The sequence below is a fragment of the Mesoplodon densirostris genome, chromosome 6 (genome assembly GCF_025265405.1).
Source record: "Mesoplodon densirostris isolate mMesDen1 chromosome 6, mMesDen1 primary haplotype, whole genome shotgun sequence".
In the NCBI taxonomy this organism is placed as follows: Eukaryota; Metazoa; Chordata; class Mammalia; order Artiodactyla; family Ziphiidae; genus Mesoplodon; species Mesoplodon densirostris.
The window spans coordinates 43,601,962-43,625,655 of record NC_082666.1 but is presented as its reverse complement, the minus strand read 5'-3'; the positions used below and the strand labels follow the sequence as shown (position 1 = coordinate 43,625,655).

Below are 23,694 nucleotides of genomic sequence, written 5' to 3'. Positions count from 1 at the left end.
ACTTCCCAATAGTCATCACATAGCTTTAGCTAGAGTGGCCAGCAGCAGCCATTATCCTGTTTCATTTTCTTCTGAGCAGTTATTATTGTGTGTAATTACCTTGATTATTTATTTGTTTACATGTTTAATATCTTTTTCCCCTCCCTGATTCTTTAGTAAGGTTCTTAGTATAGGCAACTCAGTCAGTGTTTTTCATGGCTGTATCCCTAGTCCTTAGAATAGTGCCTGGCACCTAGGAGGTGATTAAACTAATGATGAACACTATAGAATGGGTTGCAGAAGAGAGGGATTAGAAGTGGGGTGATGATGATTTAGGTGTCTGGTGCAATGATAAAGAGATGTGATGGATATTTAAACCAGGGCCATGCAGTGGGACCAGGAGGCTCATAAATAGATACAACTTAACTGCAACTCAAAATATGCACATCCAGTATTTGGAGACACATACCACACACATGCACACACACACACATTTCCACAGATGACTATGTGCATTGCATTGAAATAACAAGGAAAACTGCTGTGTTAAATCAACTGCAGAATGTTTTCTAATTCCTGCCTTATGCATTCATTTCAGTTTTTACTCTCATACCAAACCACTTAATGTTTCTTGGTTTGAGAATGTTGTTTGCATATGTAAGGAATCCAAGGAACATGTGTTAAGCCCACAGATGTGTATGTATTCCAATTACTAAAAATTATATACCAACTTCAGTTTTCTCCTTTAAATCCAAATGATAAATTTAAGCCCCCAATTGGCATATCTTGATGTTTGAACTATCTATAGTAGCGTCATTGGAAGGCAAGATGAGTGAAAATAATCTTCATTGAAAGTCTGTATGTTTTGACTCCACCTGTGGCTCTTAGAAATCTGCATGAGAGATGCAAGGCAATGTTTTGTAGAATTTTAAGAAAATTTTAAAATTAAGTGTGGATCAAATATTTGATACATAACAGTCCCTGATCACAGGGAAGATCATTAGATTAGAAAAAGAGTTTCAGAGTCAGGGAGCTGATACAAAATTCAAAGGTGTTTTCAGAGCATTTGCAAGACAGCCTTAAGCATTCACCTTTCTGGTCTAGCAGATGCTCCTCATGAACCCTGCTGGATTTTCAGAGGAGAGCAGCTCTTTGTTCTATGCTGAGAGGTAGCCTCAGATAAAAACTGACTAACCAACCAACCAAACAAACAAACAAACTCACTCCTGCTTTTCTCCCATGTGAAGACCACCCCCACCCCAACACACATGCACAGAGTACATGAAATTCTGTATTTATCAAATAATTTGTTTTTGAGGAAATGATTCTTCTCATTGTCACAGGAGTCTTTGTTTATTAAAGGATTCTTTACATTTAGAACTGCTTCAATAGGTTTAAATATTTGTTAGCAGATCATTAGCTGCTTTTCTGGAGAAGAACACCTTTCCATTTTCTAAGATGACTTAAATATTCTTTAATGAAGTAGATAACTCAGGGCAGGTATTATTATCACCACGTACAAATGAGGAAACAGAGGCTGGGAGAAGTGAAGCACCTGTGAGGTCTCACAGCTGGTAAAGGCAAGGTATCCTGGGTTCATTAGGACATAGGTCTCTTGAATGCCAGTTGAGTACTTTCCAAAGTGGGTAAGACTGTGGTTCTGCAGAGTGATCCTGGGACTCAGGGCAAGTCCTCCAAATGTCTCTCTGTCCCCGGTTCCTTATCTATAAAATAGTGTTTGAACTTGTTTATTAATGAATTCTTCTTTCATCTGTAGAATTTTGGAATTTAATAATAGGGTAGAGAAACTTATAGCTAAAATAATATGATCTCTTTCCCATGCAAATGTTAGTTAGAAATAAAGATTGAGAAAGAAACATCCGAAATCATTAGGTAAGTTTGAGGGAAATGATCTTGGTTAGAACGAGTTGATTTATAACTAGCCTTTTAGGAATCACTACCATTCTATTTATATATAGACCACAGAGACAGAGTTAAGTTTGTACTCAGACATCTGCAGAAGCATTCTGTGGGACAGCCACTTACAGCTGAAGCACCAGAGGAAAGAACGATTACACCTTTGCTCCATCCTAGCCAACTGTTTGGCATGTGCTCTTTTCTGTGCTTTGTAGCTTATTTAATGCTGTCCCCATCTGACCCCATCTGAAGGTGCTGTGGAGGGATTAGACATATGTTTTTATAATTCTGCCTTCACTCTCAGCCACATGCTTTGGAGAGGCAATGTAGTGGGTAAATCACACATAAATCACAGATTTTACACTTGGGCAGACTTTGATTCCAATCCCAAGTTTGAGAGCTGTGATCTTGGGCTGCTTATTTATTTATTTATTTTATAAATCTCAGTTTTATCATCATCATCATAGCCAACATAATTAATTACTTATTATAGTAAGTACTATGTCAAGCCATTATCTGCATTGACTAATTGAGGATTTATAACAACCTGCAAGGTAGTGTTATTATATTTTCTATTTTATACATGAGGGTTATGAGATGCTGAGAGGTTAAGTAATTTGGAAACCATGTAGTTAGTAAGTGGTAAATCTAAATTTCAAACTCAGGAACAATCCATATTCTTAATCTCCACTTGATACTGCCTCTCACTATGAGCTGGGTATATCAGTCAGGATAAGCTATGCTGCAGTAACAAAACCTCCCAAATTTCAGTGGCTTGAAACAACAAATGTTTATTTATTGCTTCATTACACGTATTGGCTGGGAGCTCTATCAGCGTCATCCTCATTCCAAGGTGAGGCTGACAAGGCAGCTGCCTTTTGAAAAGTTAGCATTTTTTATGGCACAGAGAAAGAGAGCACTACCCTTGGCACTATTTTTTTTTTTTGCGGTACGTGGGCCTCTCACTGTTGTGGCCTCTCCCGTTGCGGAGCACAGGCTCTGGATGCACAGGCTCAGCGTCCATGGCTCATGGGCCCAGCTGCTCCGCAGCATGTGGGATCTTCCCAGACTGGGGCACGAACCCATGTCCCCTGCATCGGCAGGTGGACTCTCAACCACTGTGCCACCAGGGAAGCCCTACCCTTGGCACTATTAACACTACTATTATTGATGAATAAATTATTTTGTGGGGGGCTCTCCTGGGCACTGCAGGATCTTTAGCAGCATCCCTGGCCTTGACCCACTAGATGCTAATAGCACCTTTCTCTCAGTTGTGACAACTCCAAATTGCCAAACGTCCCCTGGGTGCAACATTATCCTTGGTTGAGAACCACTGCTTTAGTCTAAGATCTTGCAGTAAACAGTGAAATCCTCCTCCTGGCAGTGATACAGGTCTCAGCTCATTGGCCAGAACTAGTCACATGAACCCATCTCACCACAAGGAAGCCAGGAAGTGAATCCTACAAAGAGAAACATAGGGGAAAACAGAAATGTTTGGGAAACAACACTAATGATTACCACAGATGGGGACAATAATAATATGTCGTATGGACTGTTATGTGGATTAAATGAAACTTAGACATTTAAGTCAGTATGGACATCTAGGACAGTTTAGGCAAACTATATCCAAATCCAGCTATTCATCTGTTGTGGTAAATAAAGTTTTATTGGAACACAGACACGCCCATTTGTCTGCATATTGTCTGTGGCTGTTTTCACACTACAGCAGGGGAGTTGTCTAGTTGCAACACAGACTGTAGGCCCCCAGAGCCTAAAATATTTATTATATGACCCTTTACAGGAAGAGTTTGCCAACTCCTGGTTTATAGAAACAAATTTATTTTGGAAGCGGGACTTTGGGGTAAACAGCAAAAATGGAAGATTATGCATAGTCCTGTGTCGATCTTTGTTTCTAAATTGTTAGTGTGTACTTAGAATTATGCACTTGTGCCTCTGTGATCCCCAGCTTGGGGCTGTGACAGGATTCAGAAAGATCTGCATCTACTCTCTCTACTTGTATGATTCACAACTTGCAGCTACACCTTTAAGTTAAAAAAACAACTTTGTATTGATCTTTCTCATACATACAGAAAAGTTCACATGTCATAAGTCTACAACCTCGTGAGCTTTCACAGGCTGTGCTCACCCACAAGTGCCTTCCTGCTCCCTTCCAGACCTACTCACTGCTCTAGGGCACCCTGACTTCTAAGAGCAACAGTAGTCAACTTAAAAAAAATTTTTTTGTCATGGACAGTTTTCAAACAGTGGTAGAGAAGATCATGAGATGAACCCCACTGTATCTTTCAGCAGCTTCAAAAATTATTAGTATTTTGTCATTCATGTTTTATATACTCTCTCTCTCACTTCTCTCTCCAGATAGGTAGGTATGTAGGTACATAGGTAGATAGATGGATGGGGAGAGATAAAATATCTATTATCTATACATTATATAATAATATAGGATGTATTAGTATATGTTAATCTGTATAATATTAATTGGGTACCTATTTTTATAAGCTTTAACTTATCTTTTCTCATTTGTAGAGATAGGGATAATAATAGGACCTGCATAAATCTTCCTAGGGTTGTTAAAGATTAATTGATATCCATAAAGCTCTTAGAAAAGCAGGCAGTAAGTATTCAATAAATATTAACCATCCCCATCAAAATCAGCATCACCTGGATATAAGAAACTAATTATCAAGATCATAACTGCCCTCCCTTCCTTTCTCTAGGTCTATGCTGTGGTGGTAATTGCATCTGTAGTAGGATTTTGTCTGCTGGTAATGCTGTTTCTGCTGAAGTTGGCAAGACACTCCAAGTTTGGCATGAAAGGTAAGAAGGGTTGTGTTTATTTTACTTCTTATGTGGAATCATTTTTGGCTTGTGACTAATGCTAATTACCACTAAAGAAGGAAGCAGCTAGATTTACGATGTCTAGGGGTGAAGGCTGAAAAAATAGCAACAAGGCTATGATACTACAAATCAAGACAGAGCAAAATCATGTTGATTATTCAGCACTACTCATTTTCCAATGAGGACAGTTATCCCAGAAGGCACAGAACTGGTTTCTTGAGTTTCAAGTGCCTAATAATGATATAAAAAAATAGTACCCGAGTTTTACTTTTGTTTCAGGAAAGGCAGGCCAGGCTGGGTGGCAGTAGGCTAGTTATGGACACATGTATTTTGTGTAGAAAGGTCCTTTCTGTTGTACACTTGACTTCTAGAATTTCCATGGTGTGCTTTTTGTGTTGCTGCTGCTTTTTCAGATTCTCATCTTTTGAAATTTAAAGTGTTGGGAAGCAAAATAAGAACAGCCGTTGGAGGTACATTGATGCTTTGTGAATGAGTGGCTTTTTATTTTAGTGGAAAAGTTCCTAGTGCTCGATTAAAAATTAGGGTCTCTGTTGCCTCTCAGTAGACCATTGGTCTCTTTTAGAGGATTGAAAATTCATTTTGGGGGACGGGGGAAACGTATTTAAATGTTCTTGTGATATAAATAGCCAAGAGTTTCAGTGATTAAAAAGCATTTGCTCTGAAATTTAAGCGTATGTATTAACTCATATGTTATCGTTGAATTCTGTGTGGTCTCTTATAAATAGCCACTCACTTGGGAAATCTGTGAGGAAGGTTTAGTGGTGTCTTTCTTAATTGTGTTGGGGAGACAGTCAGGTGGCCTTTCTTGATCTGTACGGTTCATTACAATTACCATTAATGTCACTTGCTTACTTGAAAGTGATGTTTAAGTAGCAATAAGTTGTCCAATGTACGCTGGTCTCTGGGGTGAATCAGATCCATTTCTGATGCTTTTTCCTCTGCTTTTGTTGGTGCCCATGACCAAGATTCCCAAACCTGAAATGAATGAGGAGGAGCAGTGATAAATTAAGCCTTAAAAAAACACCTAAACCTTCTCCTGACTCCCTCTTTGGCCTGTTGATCCTTGACATTTCTTTTGAAGGAGGAAAGACCTCTCATTCTCCAATTATGAATAAGGCTTGGGAGAGGGGCTGTACTACAGTGATTTTAATTAATCCTATGGTGGTGGTTTGCAAACTTGACTTTGCCTCGGAAACTCCTGGAGAGCTTATGAAAACAGATTTCTGGGCTACCCTGAGTGTTTCTGATTTAATAGGTCTGCAGTGGGCCTGGAAATGGGCATTTCTGATGGTTTCCAAGGGATGCTGCTTTTTCCCAAGCATTCTCAGAGAATCACCTTTCTGTGGGATAAACATGGTTTCCCAGGTCTCTTTCCAAGCATAACAAGATGTGGGAGAGGCATTTCAAACCAAACCCACCCATGGCTTCGAAGACTTTTCTGGGTCCCCGTGTTCGGCTGGCGCCCAGGTCTGGCCTAGGCTACTCCTCTCTATGTGTTAGCCGCCTCCCATGGGATTTTGTTCTCCTCATCCTGATCAGATGCTTTCTTTCCTTAGAGGCACTTGGGGTGGATGTCCCCAGGCAGAGTGTTTACTGGACAGAGCCAGATTCTAGCTCTGTCACTTTCCTGTCTTGAGGGTTGACTTGGAAACTTTCTTCTTGTGGGCTCTTCAGAGAAAGGGTATGTTCAGGTCCTACTGGGAGCTCAGAAGGGCTTTGGGAACCCTAGGAGCAATATTTGGGAGTCACTCCCCACCCCCACTTTGTGTTAAGAAAACAACAGAAGAATGATCTGTAAATGTGAACTCACTCTCTGTAGTGCAGTGATAGAGGAGAATAAAAGGCAGACGTTTTGTTTCAGAGAAGATTGTATTTCATATAGTGACTCTGTCACTAAGACTGACAAAGTATTTTATTTAGATAATTTGGGGTGACCACTGCTGAAGCACCTACATTTTCCAGGTATAACCTAAGGGTATTGTTAATGATTGGTAAGAAAGATTTTACTTAACCTTGTCACAGATCCAGTAAATGACTTTCTTCAGGCAGTAACTACTAGAGCATATGTTTTACTCCCTTATTTTTAGACATAAATAAAATTGTTTTTAAAATTTTGTCTCAGAGACTCAGGTTCTTGTTTAGAATAGCTTTTTTCTCTGTTTTTAGCTACACGTCTAACTGTGCCATGGTTTGGACAAAATGGGCCTGAGTTGAGGTTCTTGTTTTATTGGTCAAATGCTGAGCTGTAATTTGGGGGATCTAGAAGAGAAGACGAGGTTCATGCAATGAAACTGCCTAAAAAGTGGTGTTTAACAATTAATGTAAGTTAAAAGAACCTCTTGTATAACATAGGGGACTATATTCAGTATCTTGTAATAACCTATAATGGAAAAGAATCTGAAAAAGATATATATATATGTATATATATATATTCTTGTGTGTGTATATATATATACACACACACATATATACATATATAGATGTAAAACTGAATCACTTTGCTGTACACTTGAAACATCAACTATACTTCAATCAACTATACTTCAATCAGCAAATTAATGTGACTTAATGTACTTTAAATGCTATTAGAGCTGTTGAAAAAACATGCACCTTAAAAAGGGAAGAATGTGTAAAAACACTATTATACTTCCTGAAATAACCAGAAAACATGTCACTTGTGATTTCTGAGTAACAACGGTATGAAATGTGCATAGCCTTGGCCAGAACCAGTGCCTTGGTTCTGTGTAAGAGGCCAATGGCTGACGTGCAAATGAGTTATTCCAAATGTAATTCTTGCCCTTCTAAGCACCTTTGGGGAGATTCTACCGCCGTGCATATTCCCTTGTCCTGGGGATGGATTGAAACTGAAGGACGGCAGCCAGCCCACTCATAGGTATTTCCAGCTTTTTGCATCCCCAGCATTGCACACTTCAGCCTCCCCTGTTTCAATCCATGGTAGCAGCGTTGGGATTATAGATTACAGTTTAATACTATTGATTCAACTGATTCCCAGGGTAACACAAACCAGAAATCTCTTAAAATCACACTGCAGCTGCATGCAGGGCAACTCAAGATTTATGGATCAACCCTAGAACCCAAACATCATTGATGGCATTGCTTTCCATGGAAAGGTGATCCCTAAATTCCAAATCAGGGAGTTAAACCTAGATCTTAGAATACAGCAGTGAGCTGTGCTGTGTTCTTTGGAGATGGGTCTATGTGACTGTAAGCTTCATAGGATTTTTTTTTCATCTGTTCTGTCAGTTCACTATAACCAAATCCTGATGGTGCAGTCTAGAACATAGAGTTCAGACTGTGAGCTCCAGAGTTCATATGGGTCTTATTCATCATTACTTACCCAGTGCCAAGGCCAAAGTTGGCAGTTGATAAATATTAATTGATGGAATGAATGATCACAGAGAGTTTTCAACTCCATCCACTTTAGGTTGTTAATTGGAAAACAGTTAATATTTGGAGGGCAACTTGTATATGAATGGTTAAAGAGAGATATTGGAGCTTTTCTAAGCTTCTAAACTTAAAAGAAATTATTCCAGATAAGTAATGGTCATAGACAGGAAGCCATTTTGTCCAGGTTTTGTCTTAGGATATGTGGGTTTTCACACACTGTTTTAAACTGTTATTGTTGTTGAAGTTTGGAAGATTCATTTTGACTTTCCATTTTGCACATGAGCCTCTTCAATTTCTGCCTCTCTCCCTCCAAATGTGTAGCCTCATAATATGTGTCTTTGTCCGGCTTTGAGGCTGGCAGAAGTGTCAGATGGTGGCTCTCATCTTGGTGTTAACCTAGAAATTATGTTTCATTATCGTTTGGTATGTTTTAAGCCTCTTGTTGCGAGTGTCCAATAGACTACCAGCCCTGTTTCAATAAAGATGTCAAGAGGTAGAATTTATCCTATTCCATTTCTCCATGCTCATTTCTGTGCCTTAACACCATCCTTTTGGCTTTTGGTTGAATATCTAGTTATCATAATTGCAGAGTCCTGAATAAAGCTTCTCTGTTAGTGTTTGGCCATCTGTATAGGGATTATTCATATGCGTGTTTAGTATGGGTGCATGAACTATATAACACATCTATCTAAATCTATGCCTGTATCGATACCCTGTAGGTAAATGTATAATTTTATCCCTTTTCTTTGAAGAATGCCTGTGATTTATTTTAATTTTCACTGAAGTAGGTCTCAAGCACCTTTCCAGAGCAGCTCTATTGCCAAAGGAACAGGCAATCAGGCCTTTGAATGCTCTCATTTTTGTTGTAACCAAGTCTTATGTTTAGTTCTCACATTGCTTCCTGGCTCCCTTTCTTCGTTGAAAATGTAGAAGTGCACATAAAGAGGAAATGGAAGCATCTAGGGGCACAAGGGCTGCCAAGTCTTCTGAGAGTGATCCACATTGGGAGCCCCGCCTGATGGCATTGATAGTGAACAGGGTTGGAAAAAAAAAATAAGGGAATCAAAAGGGCGGAGGGGGATTGGCAGTCATCACACTGGTGAAGAATAGCTGTGACCATCAGCTTTCTGTTACTTGCGTTTCCTGATGGAAGTCCACATACAATATTTATTCTCTAAGTACCGATGCATCCTTTGTCCTTCTGGAGTAAATATAAAAGTGACCTGAAGAGGTCCCGCAGGAGGAACTGGAATAGGAAGCCTTTTCTCTTATTCAGGTTTGATGGCCTGCAGATTACCTCTGCAGCCTCCTGTCCTTGACATAAACCGCTCATATGTCTTCATTCCTGCTAATTGAGCAGTAGGCATTTCCAACTCATAATTGACCAAAAAACTACACTGCCTGAGAACACAGAGCCAGGTTTTAACTCCAGATTCAATGTCCCCAGTTTAAGTTTCTCCTCTTATATAAATCATCTTCTAAATGTCTTTCAACAGCAACCAAAAAGTTGGTTCTTTAAAAAGAGTCATAAACATAGTGGGACCAAAGCTAAAAAGGTTGAAGGTTAAAGCCTTTTATATGAGCTGAAAATAATTCTGGAAAATTTAGAAGGTTGACTTTAGCAGATATTTGGATCAACTTTTAAAAGAGGGAAAAATGTGACTGAAAGCCAGAAACACAGTTATAGAAACTTCTATAAGGACAGACTGTTTTCCGTATGATCCTTCCCCCCCACCATTTTTTTTAAAGACAAATAACATTTAAGTATTATAACAGTAACACATGAATGCGTTCTCGTTTTTCAAAATTTCAAGCACTTTAGAAATACATAGAGCTAAAAGGGGAAGTTCCTCTTCATCTTCCTTTCCCACTACCATTTCCACTCCTAGGGATAACCTTCTTTAACCTTCTTTAACCATCCCCACTACATATATTATGTCAATAATAAGATATATAGCTTCATTCATTATGTAGATAATCAAATATATTCATTTTTGTTTGCATAAAGACATTATAATACCAATCTTGTTCTGCTTTTTAAAGGTAACTGTTTGCCTTGTAGATCTTTCTGAATCAATTCTTTTCTGAATTCTATTCCATAGTATTTCTGAGTACTCTGGTGTCAGGCTACCTCGGTCTGAATCCTGGCTCCACCCATTACAAGCATGTGACTTTGAGCAAATATCTCATCCTCTCTTGCCCCAGTATTTCCATCTGTAATGGGGCAATAACTGTACCCACCTCAGAAGCTTGTTATAAGATAAACAGAGTTCATGTATGTGAAGCACTTTGGAAAGTCACTGGCATTTAGTAATTAATATACAAATATTTACTGTAATTTTATTATTACTATTATTATTATTAATGAATTGGGAAATGTAAAAAAATTTATACTTTTACCAAATTTTTAGAAAAGTATTATAAATAATACCTTACTCATAAAGACAGATATTTGGAAATGGATTGCTGAGAGAAAAGGTTTGTATATTTTAAATGTTGATTTTAAATGTTGATAGATTACCTTGCAGGAATGCTTTATCAATTTATACTCCCACCAACAGTAGATGAGGGCATCATTTTGTTTATGCTATCACCCATATCAGATATTATCAAACTTTTTTATTTTTGCCAATTCACTTACAGTGTTATTCTGATTACTAATAAGGTTAAGCATTTTTGTCATGTGAAGAATAGGAAGAAATGTTTATTTTTATTTGTTGACTTACTTTATAAATATATGTACTAATCTTTTATTGGTTATATACATTGCTCATATTTTCTTCTAATCTTTTGACTTTTTAAAATAGTGTCTTTTGGCAAACAGGAAGATTTACTTTTTTAATAGAAGGAAACCTGTCCATCTTTTCTGTCTAAGTTTTGCATTTTGCTGAGGAAATCTTCCCCTCCCTGAGGTTGTAAACATACATTTTAATATTTTTTTCACTAGTTTTACATTGTTTGTGGTTTTTTTTACGTACTCTTTAACCTCTTTGAAATTCTTTTTTATTTTTAACTTGATGTGAAATACTCTGTCTCTTTCAGATATATATGTAATAAAGATATTTGCGTGACATTTTCAGAGAGACCAACAGTACTATTTTAACTTTCTGGAATCAGAAAGTCATTAATAAAAAGAAATTTTGTAGAGCTTAGTGATTAACTTTTTTTTAAAGTAAGTAATAGGCTTTGTTGGTTCTCTTATTTTATTCTCACAAGAGAGTATCAGAGAATATAGGGTTTTTTTGTTTGTTTGTTTTTTAACTGCCCTCCCCGGCTTCAGTATATTTTAGCATTCTCTTAATAGAGAGCAAAATTTGTCAATAATGATCAAATCCTTGAAAATTTCATAAAAGACATTCAGTTGAAAGAGTTATTGAGTAATTTGACAAAGTAGAAATTAATCAAAAGAAGAGTTAACCCAAGTGTGCTTTTCTTGTCCTTTGGAGATGTTATATAAACCTTTACTCTTATATTCGTGAGGTGAAGGTCTACTTTCTGAAGTCTCTTCTTGTAGGGTCACCATTTGGGTTATGCCTATATGAGGGCAGAACATGCATATTCTTTGCAGCATATTGAAAATGGGCCCAGAACTTTCAGGAACTGGCTCGATCAGGCAAAACAGGAAGAAGAGGAAGCAGCGTTTTTCCCATTAGCTTTCGGAGTACACTGACCTCGAACTTTTAAAATTCCCTCTCTTACATGGGTATCCCATAAGCCCAGTGTGATTCATGGGAGAACCCAGGTTTGCCTGTAGTGTAGAAAGTGCAGCTGTATTGTTTAGGGACTTCCCACGCTACTAGTTTCACAAAAAGGTAAAGGGTCCCTTAAGAAATTAGATTTTGTACTTAAAAGTCAGAACTTGCTACCCCCTCTTTGTTCCTCCATAAATCCTGTGGTGAACTCACTCTGACCTCCTTACACAGATCATCACGCACTTTAAAAAAGACTTCCCAAACTGTAAAGTCTGCTACTTTTCTTCTTCTTTTCACCCTTCATTTCTCTTTTTCTACCTTTCATTTTTTTCCCTGCCATTTTGTCTTTCCACATCTCTGTGCATCCTAATTTTACGTTCTTCCCTCCCTATTTTGGTTTTCTTCCTCCTCATTCCTAGCATCTGATTTTGGTGGACCAGCTTTTCAGAATTTGTGAAGAAGACAGATAATAACTTGGCTTAAATTGTAACATATGCTCTGACTTTATCCTACTTTATTTTGGGCAAGAATACTGAATGACTCGGGGAATAAATTTAGCTCTAAATCAGTGGAACTGTCACGTGGTAATTCAGAAGACAGCCTGTTTGAATACTGCACATCCTTCATGTTTGTAAGTTGTTAACTCTTAAGTCTTCAAACCTACGAGTGTATAGAAATGTAATATTGGAGACTTATGAATCATACAAGTTTGGGTTCAAATCTCGTGTCTCCCACTCGCTAACTATAATTTTAGGCAAAATTTTAAACTCTGTAAATCGTAGGTTCCTCTCTGGTAGACGCAATAATACCCATCTCTTAAGTGATTATAAGAATTAAATCAGTGCTTAGTTTCATGCCTGGCTCATTGAACTAATTCTCTGAGGCAGTTATAGTTCAGATTTATGTTTTAGTAATATATCACTAAGGAAAAGAGTATGGGGAGAGTCCTGTCTGAATTTATACTGATTCAGAATTGCAGAAAAATGTCCCAAATGCATACAGTGTATATTTAAGATTTATTCGCTGAATTTATAGAAAAAAATTGTAATTTTAATGTGTTATATTTTATGGGTATGTATTATGAATATAAAGTTGCTGAATCATATGCTATTTTAAGCCTTTGAGTCCTTAAAGATACTGTGTGCGAATAATTGCAAATTCTTAACTTTATTGTCCTTTGAACAGTTCATCTGTTTGAATTGTTTTGGGGTTTATGAGGACTGTTTTATCTGTTGATTGATTTGGTATGTAGACTTTTGTAGGGAAGGGGCAGAAAGAGCAGGCAGCGGTGGGATGGGGAAGAGAGCCCCTCCCTCTTCCCTCAATAACATCAGTTTAAGTCTAAAAACATGAGCTCATGGAGCCTTCTGTTCTGATGTGCTTCCTTTATGCAAGGGGGGATTGCAGATGCTAAAATAATTTAACAAAAATAGGCTTTAATTTTTGATATACAGTAAGTCCCCCACATACGAATTAGTTCCTTTCCAAGAGCACGTTCGTAAGTCCAATTTGTTCGTAAGTCCAACAAAGTTAACCTAGGTACCCAACAAACACAATTAGCTATATAGTACTGAACTGTAATAGGTTTATAATATTTTCACACACATAATACATACAAAACAAACAAAAAAAACATTTTTAATCGTACAGTAACTGAAAAGTACAGTACAACAGCTGGCATACAGGGGCTGGAATCGAGTGAACAGGCAAGAAGGGCTACTGACTGGAGGAGGGAGAGGAGGTGGGAGATGGTAGAGCTGAAGGATCGTCAGCAATAGGAGACGGAGGGCAAGCTGCAGTTTCACTCACACCTGATGTTGATGGAACGCACATTCACATCTTTGAAAGTTCTCAACTTGAAGGTTTGTGTGTAGGGGACTTACTGTATTTACAGCTTCCTTGAATGGGTCATCCAGGACATCCACCTTACACAGAAACAATGTTAGCTCTTTGTATAAAATAAAAAGTTAAAAACTTCCAAAAAGAAAAAGATGAAAAGAGCGTTCTGGAGAAAATAAATTCTTCCTTATGCAACTGATTGTCACTTGTGTTATTATAATCACAGACCAAAATGCTGCATTTCCAGAGAAGCCAAGGCTTTTGGCAGGCAAGTGGTGGTGGAAGATCTTTGTTTTTATCAAGACATCAACACAAATAGAATTACGTTGGCTTGTTCTGTGATCACCTAGGAGCTTTAGTGGTCTGAGGACAGACAGAATGAGAGAGAGAGAGAGAGAATGAGAGAGAGAGTGTGTGGTCCATTCTAACTCACCAAGTCTTCAGTAAGAGATTAATATCCTGAGTTGAAAGCAGAGATGTCATCCCAGCCCTAACTGTGTCAGTGGAAGGAAGGAAGGGGACTCAAGTTCAGGGTGGGAGTAGAGTGGGAGGGGAGAATGTTGGGAATGAGGTGGTATTCCTATTTACAATCATGGTTGTCATCTTTAGTAGTTCCAGCAAGACTTGAGTAGAGTCAACCAAGATTTTCCCGCACTTACTTCCTGGATCATCTGTAAAAGAAAATTGTGTAAAGACCAGAATTAGCAGTATGGGACCAAAAGACATCTGAGGGTCTCCTCGAGCTTTAATGTCTACCATCCTGTTACATAGCCATTCAAAACAATGACACACTCACTAAAAGGGTCTGCCATGCATTTCTGATGATGTCCTTTATTATTATGGCATGTAATGATACAGTCTTTTTTTTCTTCACTGTGAAACCACTGTCTATTATTAACATATGAAATATTATGTCTATATGGTCAATGCTAAATAATCCTGGATATATTTTCAAATTTATGGTCATCTTAAGAAAATATTGCCTCTCAGTTATAAACAGAAGATATTTCTTATTTAGTTACATTCCCAATAATTCTGTTTTCTATTAATTTGCATGTAGCATATACCCTGGCAGGGGTACCTTTGACATCCCAGCTCCAGAAAAGAGAGGCAGCCCTGCCTAGCTCTCTTTTCCTGGAATGGTGTGGGTTTTTCAAGAAGCAGATCAACAGCTGATCTACTTCCCAACTCTTTTGAGTCAGACTTCACAGCATGGCTTTTTAATTTTATTTGAATAAATTTTTATTTATTCATATTTAAAAGCCACACACATTCCATAGGCCGTAAATAATTTCTGTGTTATATTCCATGTAGCTATGAGTGTGGACAACTGCAAGGTCATTTCAGATGTATATTTGTATGTATAATGTATCCCTCACACTATATCTTGGTTCTCCTGTGATGCTATGACAGTGGATGAAGGAATATTAAAATGTCTAGGATAGGATGGAGAATGGGGCAGGCACTTATCTCAGACACAGACTGTAAGATATGTGACTTTATTTTTCTATATATGAATTAAATGTCTATTTTTTGCCCTTTTTGCACTATGTAGTGGAAATCTAACCTCCTACCATTCTGTGTAATCTTAAAAATTATGGGCAATCACAGAACGTTTCATGTTTGTCCCATCAGGTCCAGTTCTGTCACTCTCATCTTCATTTCCTCAGGTGGAGTGTGGGCTTAGGGATGCTGAAGTGCCACTGCACGGAAGGGGACATTCTGTGGCCACTGGTGGTCATTTCTCCATGTTGGTGGCCGCTGTGTTGTCCCACTTGTCCTCGACTACCAGTTGGTGTAGTTCTCAGCTGTACAACCTGTGTTCCTAGCCAGGGTCTACCACTTTCACACACCTATCTGTAAGGGTGTCAATGAAGCTTTGGGGACACAGGAAATGCTGGAAGACTGGCCCAGGCTCTCTCTGGAGAGAGAGACCAGAAATGGTCTCTCATTTCTGCCATTATAGGCTTGAGATTTTCTTCTTGGCTGCCTTTTCAGGTCCACCCCCACCAAAAGGGGTTCCTCTTTTCTTGAATCTCCAAACTTGACTAGAGGTTCTCTGGTTCCCCAGCCCCCATATTTCACTAGGGGGCAGGTTACACACTTCCCCCTTCCTGTCTCTAACGTATTTATCTCCCCTCTGCCTCTTTCTGCTTCCCATGGGGACAGAGAAATATGACAAGCAGTTTTTCTTGATTTCTTCTTCCAAATAATTTTTTCATACATGTGAATCTTGTGTTTTTTCTCCAACTTTTTATTATGAGATTTTCAACGTGGAGGAAAGTTGAAAGACTATTCCATCTGTATACTCAATACCTGCATTCAACCTCTGTTTAACATTTTGTTGTCTGATTATGAGTTGCCCATATTATGTCACTTCACTCCTAAACTCTCTGGCACATTTCTCCTAAAAGCACAACACCAACACCATTATCACTGTACCCGAGAAAGTTAAAACAACTCTGTAATAGCGGATAATACTTAGTCCAGCTTCAAATTTCCCCAGTTGTTCAACTTACCTTTAATAACTATTTATATTTCAAACCGAGATCTACTCAAAGTTCACCACACTGCAGTTGCCCATTGTCTTTCCTTGGCCTTTTTCAGTCTGGATTGCTACCTCCATTTTCTCCCCCTCTGGACATTAACTTTTTGAAGAGACCCATCAGTTGTTCTGTAGAATGTCCTTCATTCTGGTGGTGTTCGATAGTTTCCTTGTGGGATTCTTGAACTTGTCATTTATTCCCATATTTCCTGTGAACTGGAACTTACTTCTAAAGGCTTGATTAGATGCCAGTGAAATGTTTTTGGGAAGAAGACCATAACAGAGGTGCTGAGCACTTCACAGTGTACCACAGTTAGAAACACATGTCACCTTGATACACTTACTGTAAGTTTGACCACTTTTTAAAAATGGTGGCCACCCAAAATGTCAATAGTGACCTTTCTTTGTAAACACGTTTCCCTTTGCAGTTGGTAGGTAATTTGTAGAATGATAATTTGATATCTAGCAGATATCTTCGTTCCCCAAAACTTGAACATAATGGGATTAGTACCCAGTTCTGATCCTTTCCTGAAAAAATTATTTTATTTCTGAGGGTTGCAGAGGGGTGTTTTTCTAATTCAACCATTCCTTCTACATACTAGCTTTTGCTTAAGAAAAAAGGAAAAAACAAAAAAAGAGCATCCTGGTCTTGACCAAGAATTTCCACTTCTTAATTTTAGTTCTGCCTGGATCCTGGATAACCCTTTCTTGAGGCCATGGAGGTTTGGTATCCAGCTGCCTACACCAGGAGGGTCATGGGGTTACAGAAAAGATTTATGGCCACAGTATTACTGTATCCAAAATATTATTTTATTTTATAAAATATTTACTTTGTGCTTCTCAAAGTCATTGAGCTTTGTGGGAATTCTTCTATTTTTCCTTTTCATGATGATTAAACATTAAGTAGGTATAATAAACCTAATTGCTTTAGGATTCTTTCCTGCAACTTTGTGGTTGTTGGTAGAGTCAAAGACAGTGAGAACTGCCAGTGAGTTTAGGAATCATCCCAAGTCCTTATTACAGAGATGAGGACATTGGGGCCCAGAGAGCTTAAGTGACTTGCCTAAGGTTACACAGCTGGTTTGTGGTAGATATAGGACTGGGAGCCAGGCCTCATGACTCCAGTTTTACTGTTTTATGCTGTGAGACTAAGGAGCATTATAAGAATAATCAAATTTTATTTCCATGTCAAATTCGCTGCTTTTTATGTACTGCCATTGGATGTCACTAGTACGTGTTGCCACTGGTATGTGTTGCCGTTGGATGATACTGTATTTCTCAAAGCTGGGGATGTATATTCTCAGTGGTAACAAGATGGTTTGAAGGGATATTTGGGGCTAACACCTTTAATATTGATAGTTCTATATTTAGTATTTATTAGAAAAAATATACCTGGCACATCATACCCTTGGTTTCATGATATTATTGTTTAGGATAAAGCTTAAGCTTAAAAAATATGAAATAAAGAAAAATATTAAATAAATAATTCTGATTTCAATTTTAAAATGATTATTTGAGTAGGACTGTTCTAAGGCACTGGAAATTTAATAATGAACAGAACAAAGTTTCTGCCTCATGGAGCCTAAACTCTAGTTGAGGGGAGAGACAGAAAAACAGAGAAAGATATCTAGAGGTAAGCTATAGGTAATCTCAAATGCTATGAATAAAGTGAAACAAGGTAAGAGGAGGATAGTGAGAGTTTTGTTATTTGTAAATAGTTAAAAATGGCCTTTGGTAGTTTGATAGGGATTGCATTGAATCTGTAGATTGTTTTGGGTAGTATAGTCATTTCCACAATGTTGATTCTTCCAATCCAAGAACATGGTATATCTCTCCATCTGTTTGTATCATCTTTAATTTCTTTCATCAGTGTCTTATAGTTTTCTGCATACAGGTCTCTTGTCTCCTTAGGTAGGTTTATTCCTCGGTATTTTATTCTTTTTGTTGCAATGGTAAATGGGAGTGTTTCCTTAATTTCTCTTTCAGATTTTTCATCATTAGTGTATAAGAATGCAAGAGATTTCTGTGCATTAATTTTGTATCCTGCTACTTTACCAAATTCATTGATTAGCTCTAGTAGTTTTCTGGTAGCATCTTTAGGATTCTCTGTGTATAGTATCATGTCATCTGCAAACAGTGACAGTTTTACTTCTTCTTTTCCAATTTGGATTCCTTTTATTTCTTTTTCTTCTCTGATTGCTGTGGCTAAAACTTCCAAAACTATGTTGAATAATAGTGGTGAGAGTGGGCAAGCTTGTCTTGTTCCTGATCTTAGTGGAAATGGTTTAAGTTTTTCACCCTTGAGAATAATGTTGTCTGTGTAAAATAGATAGCTGGTGGGAAGCAGTCGCATAGCACAGGGAGATCAGCTCAGTGCTTTGTGACCACCTAGAGGGGTGGGATAGGGAGGGTGGGAGGGAGACGCAAGAGGGAGGAGATATGGGGATATATGTATACGTGTAGCTGATTCACTTTGTTATACAGCAGAAATTAACACACCTTTATAAAGCAATTATACTCCAATAAAGATGTTAAAAAAAAAAAAAAAAAGACCTGTCTGACCAGATGACATTTGAGCCAAGAGACCAAGGCAGCGAGGGAGTGAGCATGCTGATACCTGAGGGAACAGCATTCTAGGCAGAGGGAACAACACAAGCAAGGGGTGGAGGCTGGGGGAAGCTCTGTGTGTTGAAAGAACCACGCAGGCAGTGTGGCTGGAGCAGAGTGGAGTTGGGGTGGGGGGAGCAGTAATTGGGACCAGAGAGGAGACGGAAATGCACAGGGACTTGCAGGCCTTCAGAAGGCTTTTCCCTGAGTGAGGGCTAATGTACAGAAGGTACTTGGATGAGGCATAAGTTGTGAAAGTGTTTGTGAAGAATTTAAACGTGGATGACACTGAGGTATTAATGTACTGAGTTAGAGTCTAATAACAAAAGATGACTGGGGGAAAGGGTATTTCTTGGAGGTGGGAGTGAGAAGTTCATGATACAAGGGTGTGGAGAAAATTCCTTATCAGGCTCAAGATCAGGACCATGATTCCCACCTGTTCCCAATCCCCAACATTCATATACATATACCCACACATACACACATTCAATACACACTCCAAAATGAGTTTTTTATCATCAGCATTACCCAGCGTTCTATATACATAGGATACTGTGATTGTTAGTTTTCACAAGACCATGGCCACTTGAGAGCAGAAAGGGGGACCCAGGCTTTGAGTTATCTTATAATTTTTCTTATCTTCACTCTGATTCCTTTTATGCAGCCCAGTTCACTCCAAGGGCTGGGTCATTATACTCTAGTTAATTTCATGGCTGATATAATTTGAGTAAATTCTCTCTTTTTGAGATCTCAATTGCCATTGGGAGAAAAGCACCAGGTGTTTGAAAACTCAAATGATGCATTTTCACAGTGAGCAAAGACATTGTGAGGATTCTTCTGTTTTTCCTTATCATGATGATTAAACGTTAAGTAGAACCCATGTTCTCTGCATGGTGTGTTTCTTATTTTTGGCTTGAAACCCAGGGCTAGAACTTAAGGTTGGGCTGCATGTTTTGAAGCTGTGCATTTCCAGAGAGGAGGAAGCAGTTGATTTTCCTGCTTCTTATCCTCCCAACAAATTACTGATAACACTTTGCCATCTTGTGGTGTCGATAAGTCTTCTTTCTTGAATCACCAAGGGAGGTAGGCTTGGTACAATGTAATTATTCTATGGCCAGTTCTCCAGATCTCCTTAAATGTATATTTCTATCTCTATGCTTCACCCTCTTCTTATTCTCTCTCTTTGGGAAGTATCTGACCATCACCTTTGGGGACATTCTTTCCTCTTCTTTTCCCCAAACCACTGTCCCTCTCCTCTGGCTGGGGTGGTCTAGAGCAGAATCCTCTGCATCCTTCCCCCATAAGATCTGTGCATTGGGTTCTTCCCAAGTCTTCATAATTGTCATGTAGATCTTCCTCCTTATCAAGTGCCTAGTGATATGTATTTATTCTAGTCTGTTTTCTCACCCATCACCTAATATGCTAATGGATTAGCAAATTCAAAGAAACAAACTCAGATATTACCAGCAAAAAAGCATATTTGAAAAGACACATCTGCCTTGTACAGACTTGCATAATGAGAACCTAAAATGGAAAACAATGGCCACGGTTTTGGATAATCTCATTCTTTGGTACAGATTCTTGGACAGTATTAATTTTGGTTGGACTTCTGAGTTTTCCCTCTGTTCAGCATCTTATACTACACATCATATTCTTATCAATTCCAAACCTTTTCCATTACAAAGCAATACATGGGAAAGCAGAGAACTATAATCAGACTCTGAATTCTCAGAATTCAAATATGCCGAGAGTGGGGGACACCAAGTCTTAGTAGCTTCATCCTATTGTTTTAGCACCAACTTTAGCAAATGTTTCACCTTGAAAGGATAGCTCATTGCAGATATTTTGTAACAGTAGTAAAGGTTGACAATTTTGTTTGAAGAAGACAGTCATTCTTAGGCTCTCTCCTCTCACCTTCTCCCACCCTCCCCACACCCATAGGTGTGTCTGCTGAGCTCCTGAGGTGTTCTGAGAGTCCAGAAGTAGAACACAGCCCCTGCCCTTTGGTGGAAGCCATTGTGGTTACTGGATATTTATTTATAATTGGAACTTATTAGGTGCAAAAAATTGAAGTGCCCATTAATCATCAGTGTTATCTGTCTGTTGGGCTCCTCAGAAATTCTTCATGAATTTTATTTTAATGTATCTATTGACATAATTGCCTTAAATTATGAATTGCTAAATTATAAAGCCTATTGGAAATTTTTGAAAAGGGGGTGTATGGAACCATTTATGACCCTAAACAATTAATTACATGTGTTATTTAAAAAATATTGTAATATTTCATGTTTTTGTAGTCATTTATAATAAGATATTAGTTAATCCTCAGGTGACCTTGTGATCCAGTCTACCTATCCAATTGGCTGTCTCCATTGAGTCCTTATTACTTGAAGTCTTAAAGTCCCCTTACCCTTTCTACAGATAAGGACTTGAAGGTATAAGAAATTATATTTTTACATTATAAGAATTTATTTGAATAAAACAGTCTTGAATCTGTGTAATATAGATCTTTCCTAACCAGATGCGTAGATTACACAGCTCGATTTAAGTAGTATCCCAGGATCTCTAGCTACATGAATGGTTAAATGAATATGCATGTGTGAAAGAGCCCAGGAGTTGCTGCTGCCAGTTTTTTCTTGGTAGTTGAGGAGTTGCCCACTGCCCTTTCTCAATTGTTTCTGTCTGAACAGCATCTGTGCCCTCTGTTAGTGACTGGCACAACTTTCTTCAATAGAAAACCATAACTGTATTAGGTTGAAGAGTTCATTTTTTGATGCCTCAGGGCAAACCTTCAAAATTGAATTTCATACTCCTAGGAAATATTTACTTCAAACTTAGCTTTGTAAATTACCAAAGAAAAATGAATGTATTTGTAGTGAACTGTACATTATTTGGTGATCACCCAACTCCAATGAACAGAAGGCAGAGTCAGCACAGATGTGGGTCCATGAAATTCTCTTGATTAATTTTGCACATGTTGTCTGTGCTCTGTCCAGCTGCCCTCAAACTCCTCTCACCAGTCCTGTGCACTTTCCCTGGTTTCTGTGTACAATTGCTTCTAAGGGCTAGCACCTGAGACCTTCTTCAAAGGGCTAGCCTTGAACTAGTGGGCCTCCTACCCCAGCCCAGGACACACACACGCACGCACACACACACACACAGCTGGAAGTGGCTGGGAGTTCAGTACCCTCCTCTCTCTTCCCTCAACCCCTCCTTTGCTGATGACTGACTGGTTTAGGAGCAGAAAGCTCACTCCCTTGCCTTTAGGCTAGGCCAACTCCACTGGTAATTTACAAGTTCTCTGTAGTATCTGTGGTGTAATTTACACTCCAGAGCTCCCAGCAGGATCAAGCTGAAGGCCAGAGACTTCACCTGAAATTGCAGCCTTGCTTGGATTCCCTTCATCTGTCTCCTGCTTCCCCCTCTCTTGGGAACCCTCCTTTAATAAATCGCTTGCCATGAACACTGCTCTCTGGGCATACTTCTGAACAACTGACCTAAGATAGCATTTTCTGTAGGAGCTCTAAGAAACTGAATTTGTTATGTGATGCTTTTTATCAACATATTTAAATCTATTTAAAATCTCTTGTCTGCTAATTTGGGCTATAATCTGCAAGTGGGTGATCTTAAAATTTAATTAAAATTTTAAGTGAGGTATAGATTATAGTTACCATTTAATGAGGGGAACCACTGTGTGCCATTTTAGTGACACATTTTCTTTGATTTTCGTAGTAATCTTGCATTTTAAGGATGAGTTAATTGAAGTCCAGAGACGTTTATTAATGTGCCCAAGCCACAGAGCTAATAATTGGCAGAACCACAATTCAAACCCAAATCTTTCTGCTTTTAATGATTTAGCTTTTTCAACTGCTGCCCTGCTGACTCTATTGCCTTGTTGGAGTATTAAAATGTCTATTTCTATATGCTATCAAAGAACATCAAAGTTCATGACTTACTAAAATTGGAGGAGACCGTCTCTTTATTAAGTGATAACAAAATGCATTACCAAACACCAAACTTAATTTCCCAGAATGAGAGTGATTGAAAATGATATCTAATAAGTGCTTGAATCAAGTCACATCAATTTGTTGTGTACAGAAAGTTCTTTGTCCAGTTTATGACAGAATCTGGGGTGGTTCATAGAAAAACAAAATTACAGAGAAGGTGGAAAACAGGACAGGGCACCAGGAATGCACTTCGGGAGCAGAGGATGGAGGTTTCTCTTTTGGCTCTCCTTCTGGGGTGGCCACGCTCAGTCCTGTGACTGTATTGTACCAGGATGCTGTTTAGAAAATGACTTCCCCAGGCCTCTAAATGGAGCATAGTGTTCTGAAAGCCCTAACTCATCTCACAGGAGTTATCAGTCTGTTCCTCTGATAAGGAAAGGATCTTTAAGAAAGATCCTTAAAGAAAAATGAAGAGATAATGGCAATGATGGCATGGTCATCAAGATGGACATCCATCAAGCATCTGTGTTGGGTTCTGTTTGAATTATTCATTGCTGACACAAACCCTACACATGTAAAAATTTCAGCAAGAATACACAAAAACCATATCAGAAACTTTTAAATTTTCTGTAAGGTGATGTCAGCACTTATTACAAACTGTAGCTGCTCTCTCTTTCTCAAGGGCCCTCCTCTACCCCTTTGCCTGATTATTTCTTACTTATCTTTTAAAGATGAAGCTCAGGCATCACCTCCTCCAGGAAGCTTTCTCTGATACCTCACGATGGACAAAATCCTTTTTTTATGGATTTGTATTTGTATTTGTACCATGAGCAATCATCCAGAAGAATGCTTATCCTATCATATTGAAAGAATAGGCTTACTT

At 38.4% G+C, this 23,694-nt stretch overlaps 1 protein-coding gene across 6 annotated transcripts in view; it reads left to right on the top strand.

Moving 5' to 3' along the window:
• NTRK2 (neurotrophic receptor tyrosine kinase 2) overlaps positions 1–23,694 on the top strand; it is a 381,797-nt gene that overhangs the window by 96,093 nt on the left and 262,010 nt on the right. For all 6 annotated transcript variants that reach the window (XM_060101678.1, XM_060101680.1, XM_060101679.1 and 3 more), the window contains exon 14: positions 4,632–4,731. In XM_060101678.1, the coding sequence (XP_059957661.1) occupies positions 4,632–4,731 (100 nt within the window). The remainder of the gene's footprint in view (positions 1–4,631; positions 4,732–23,694) is intronic.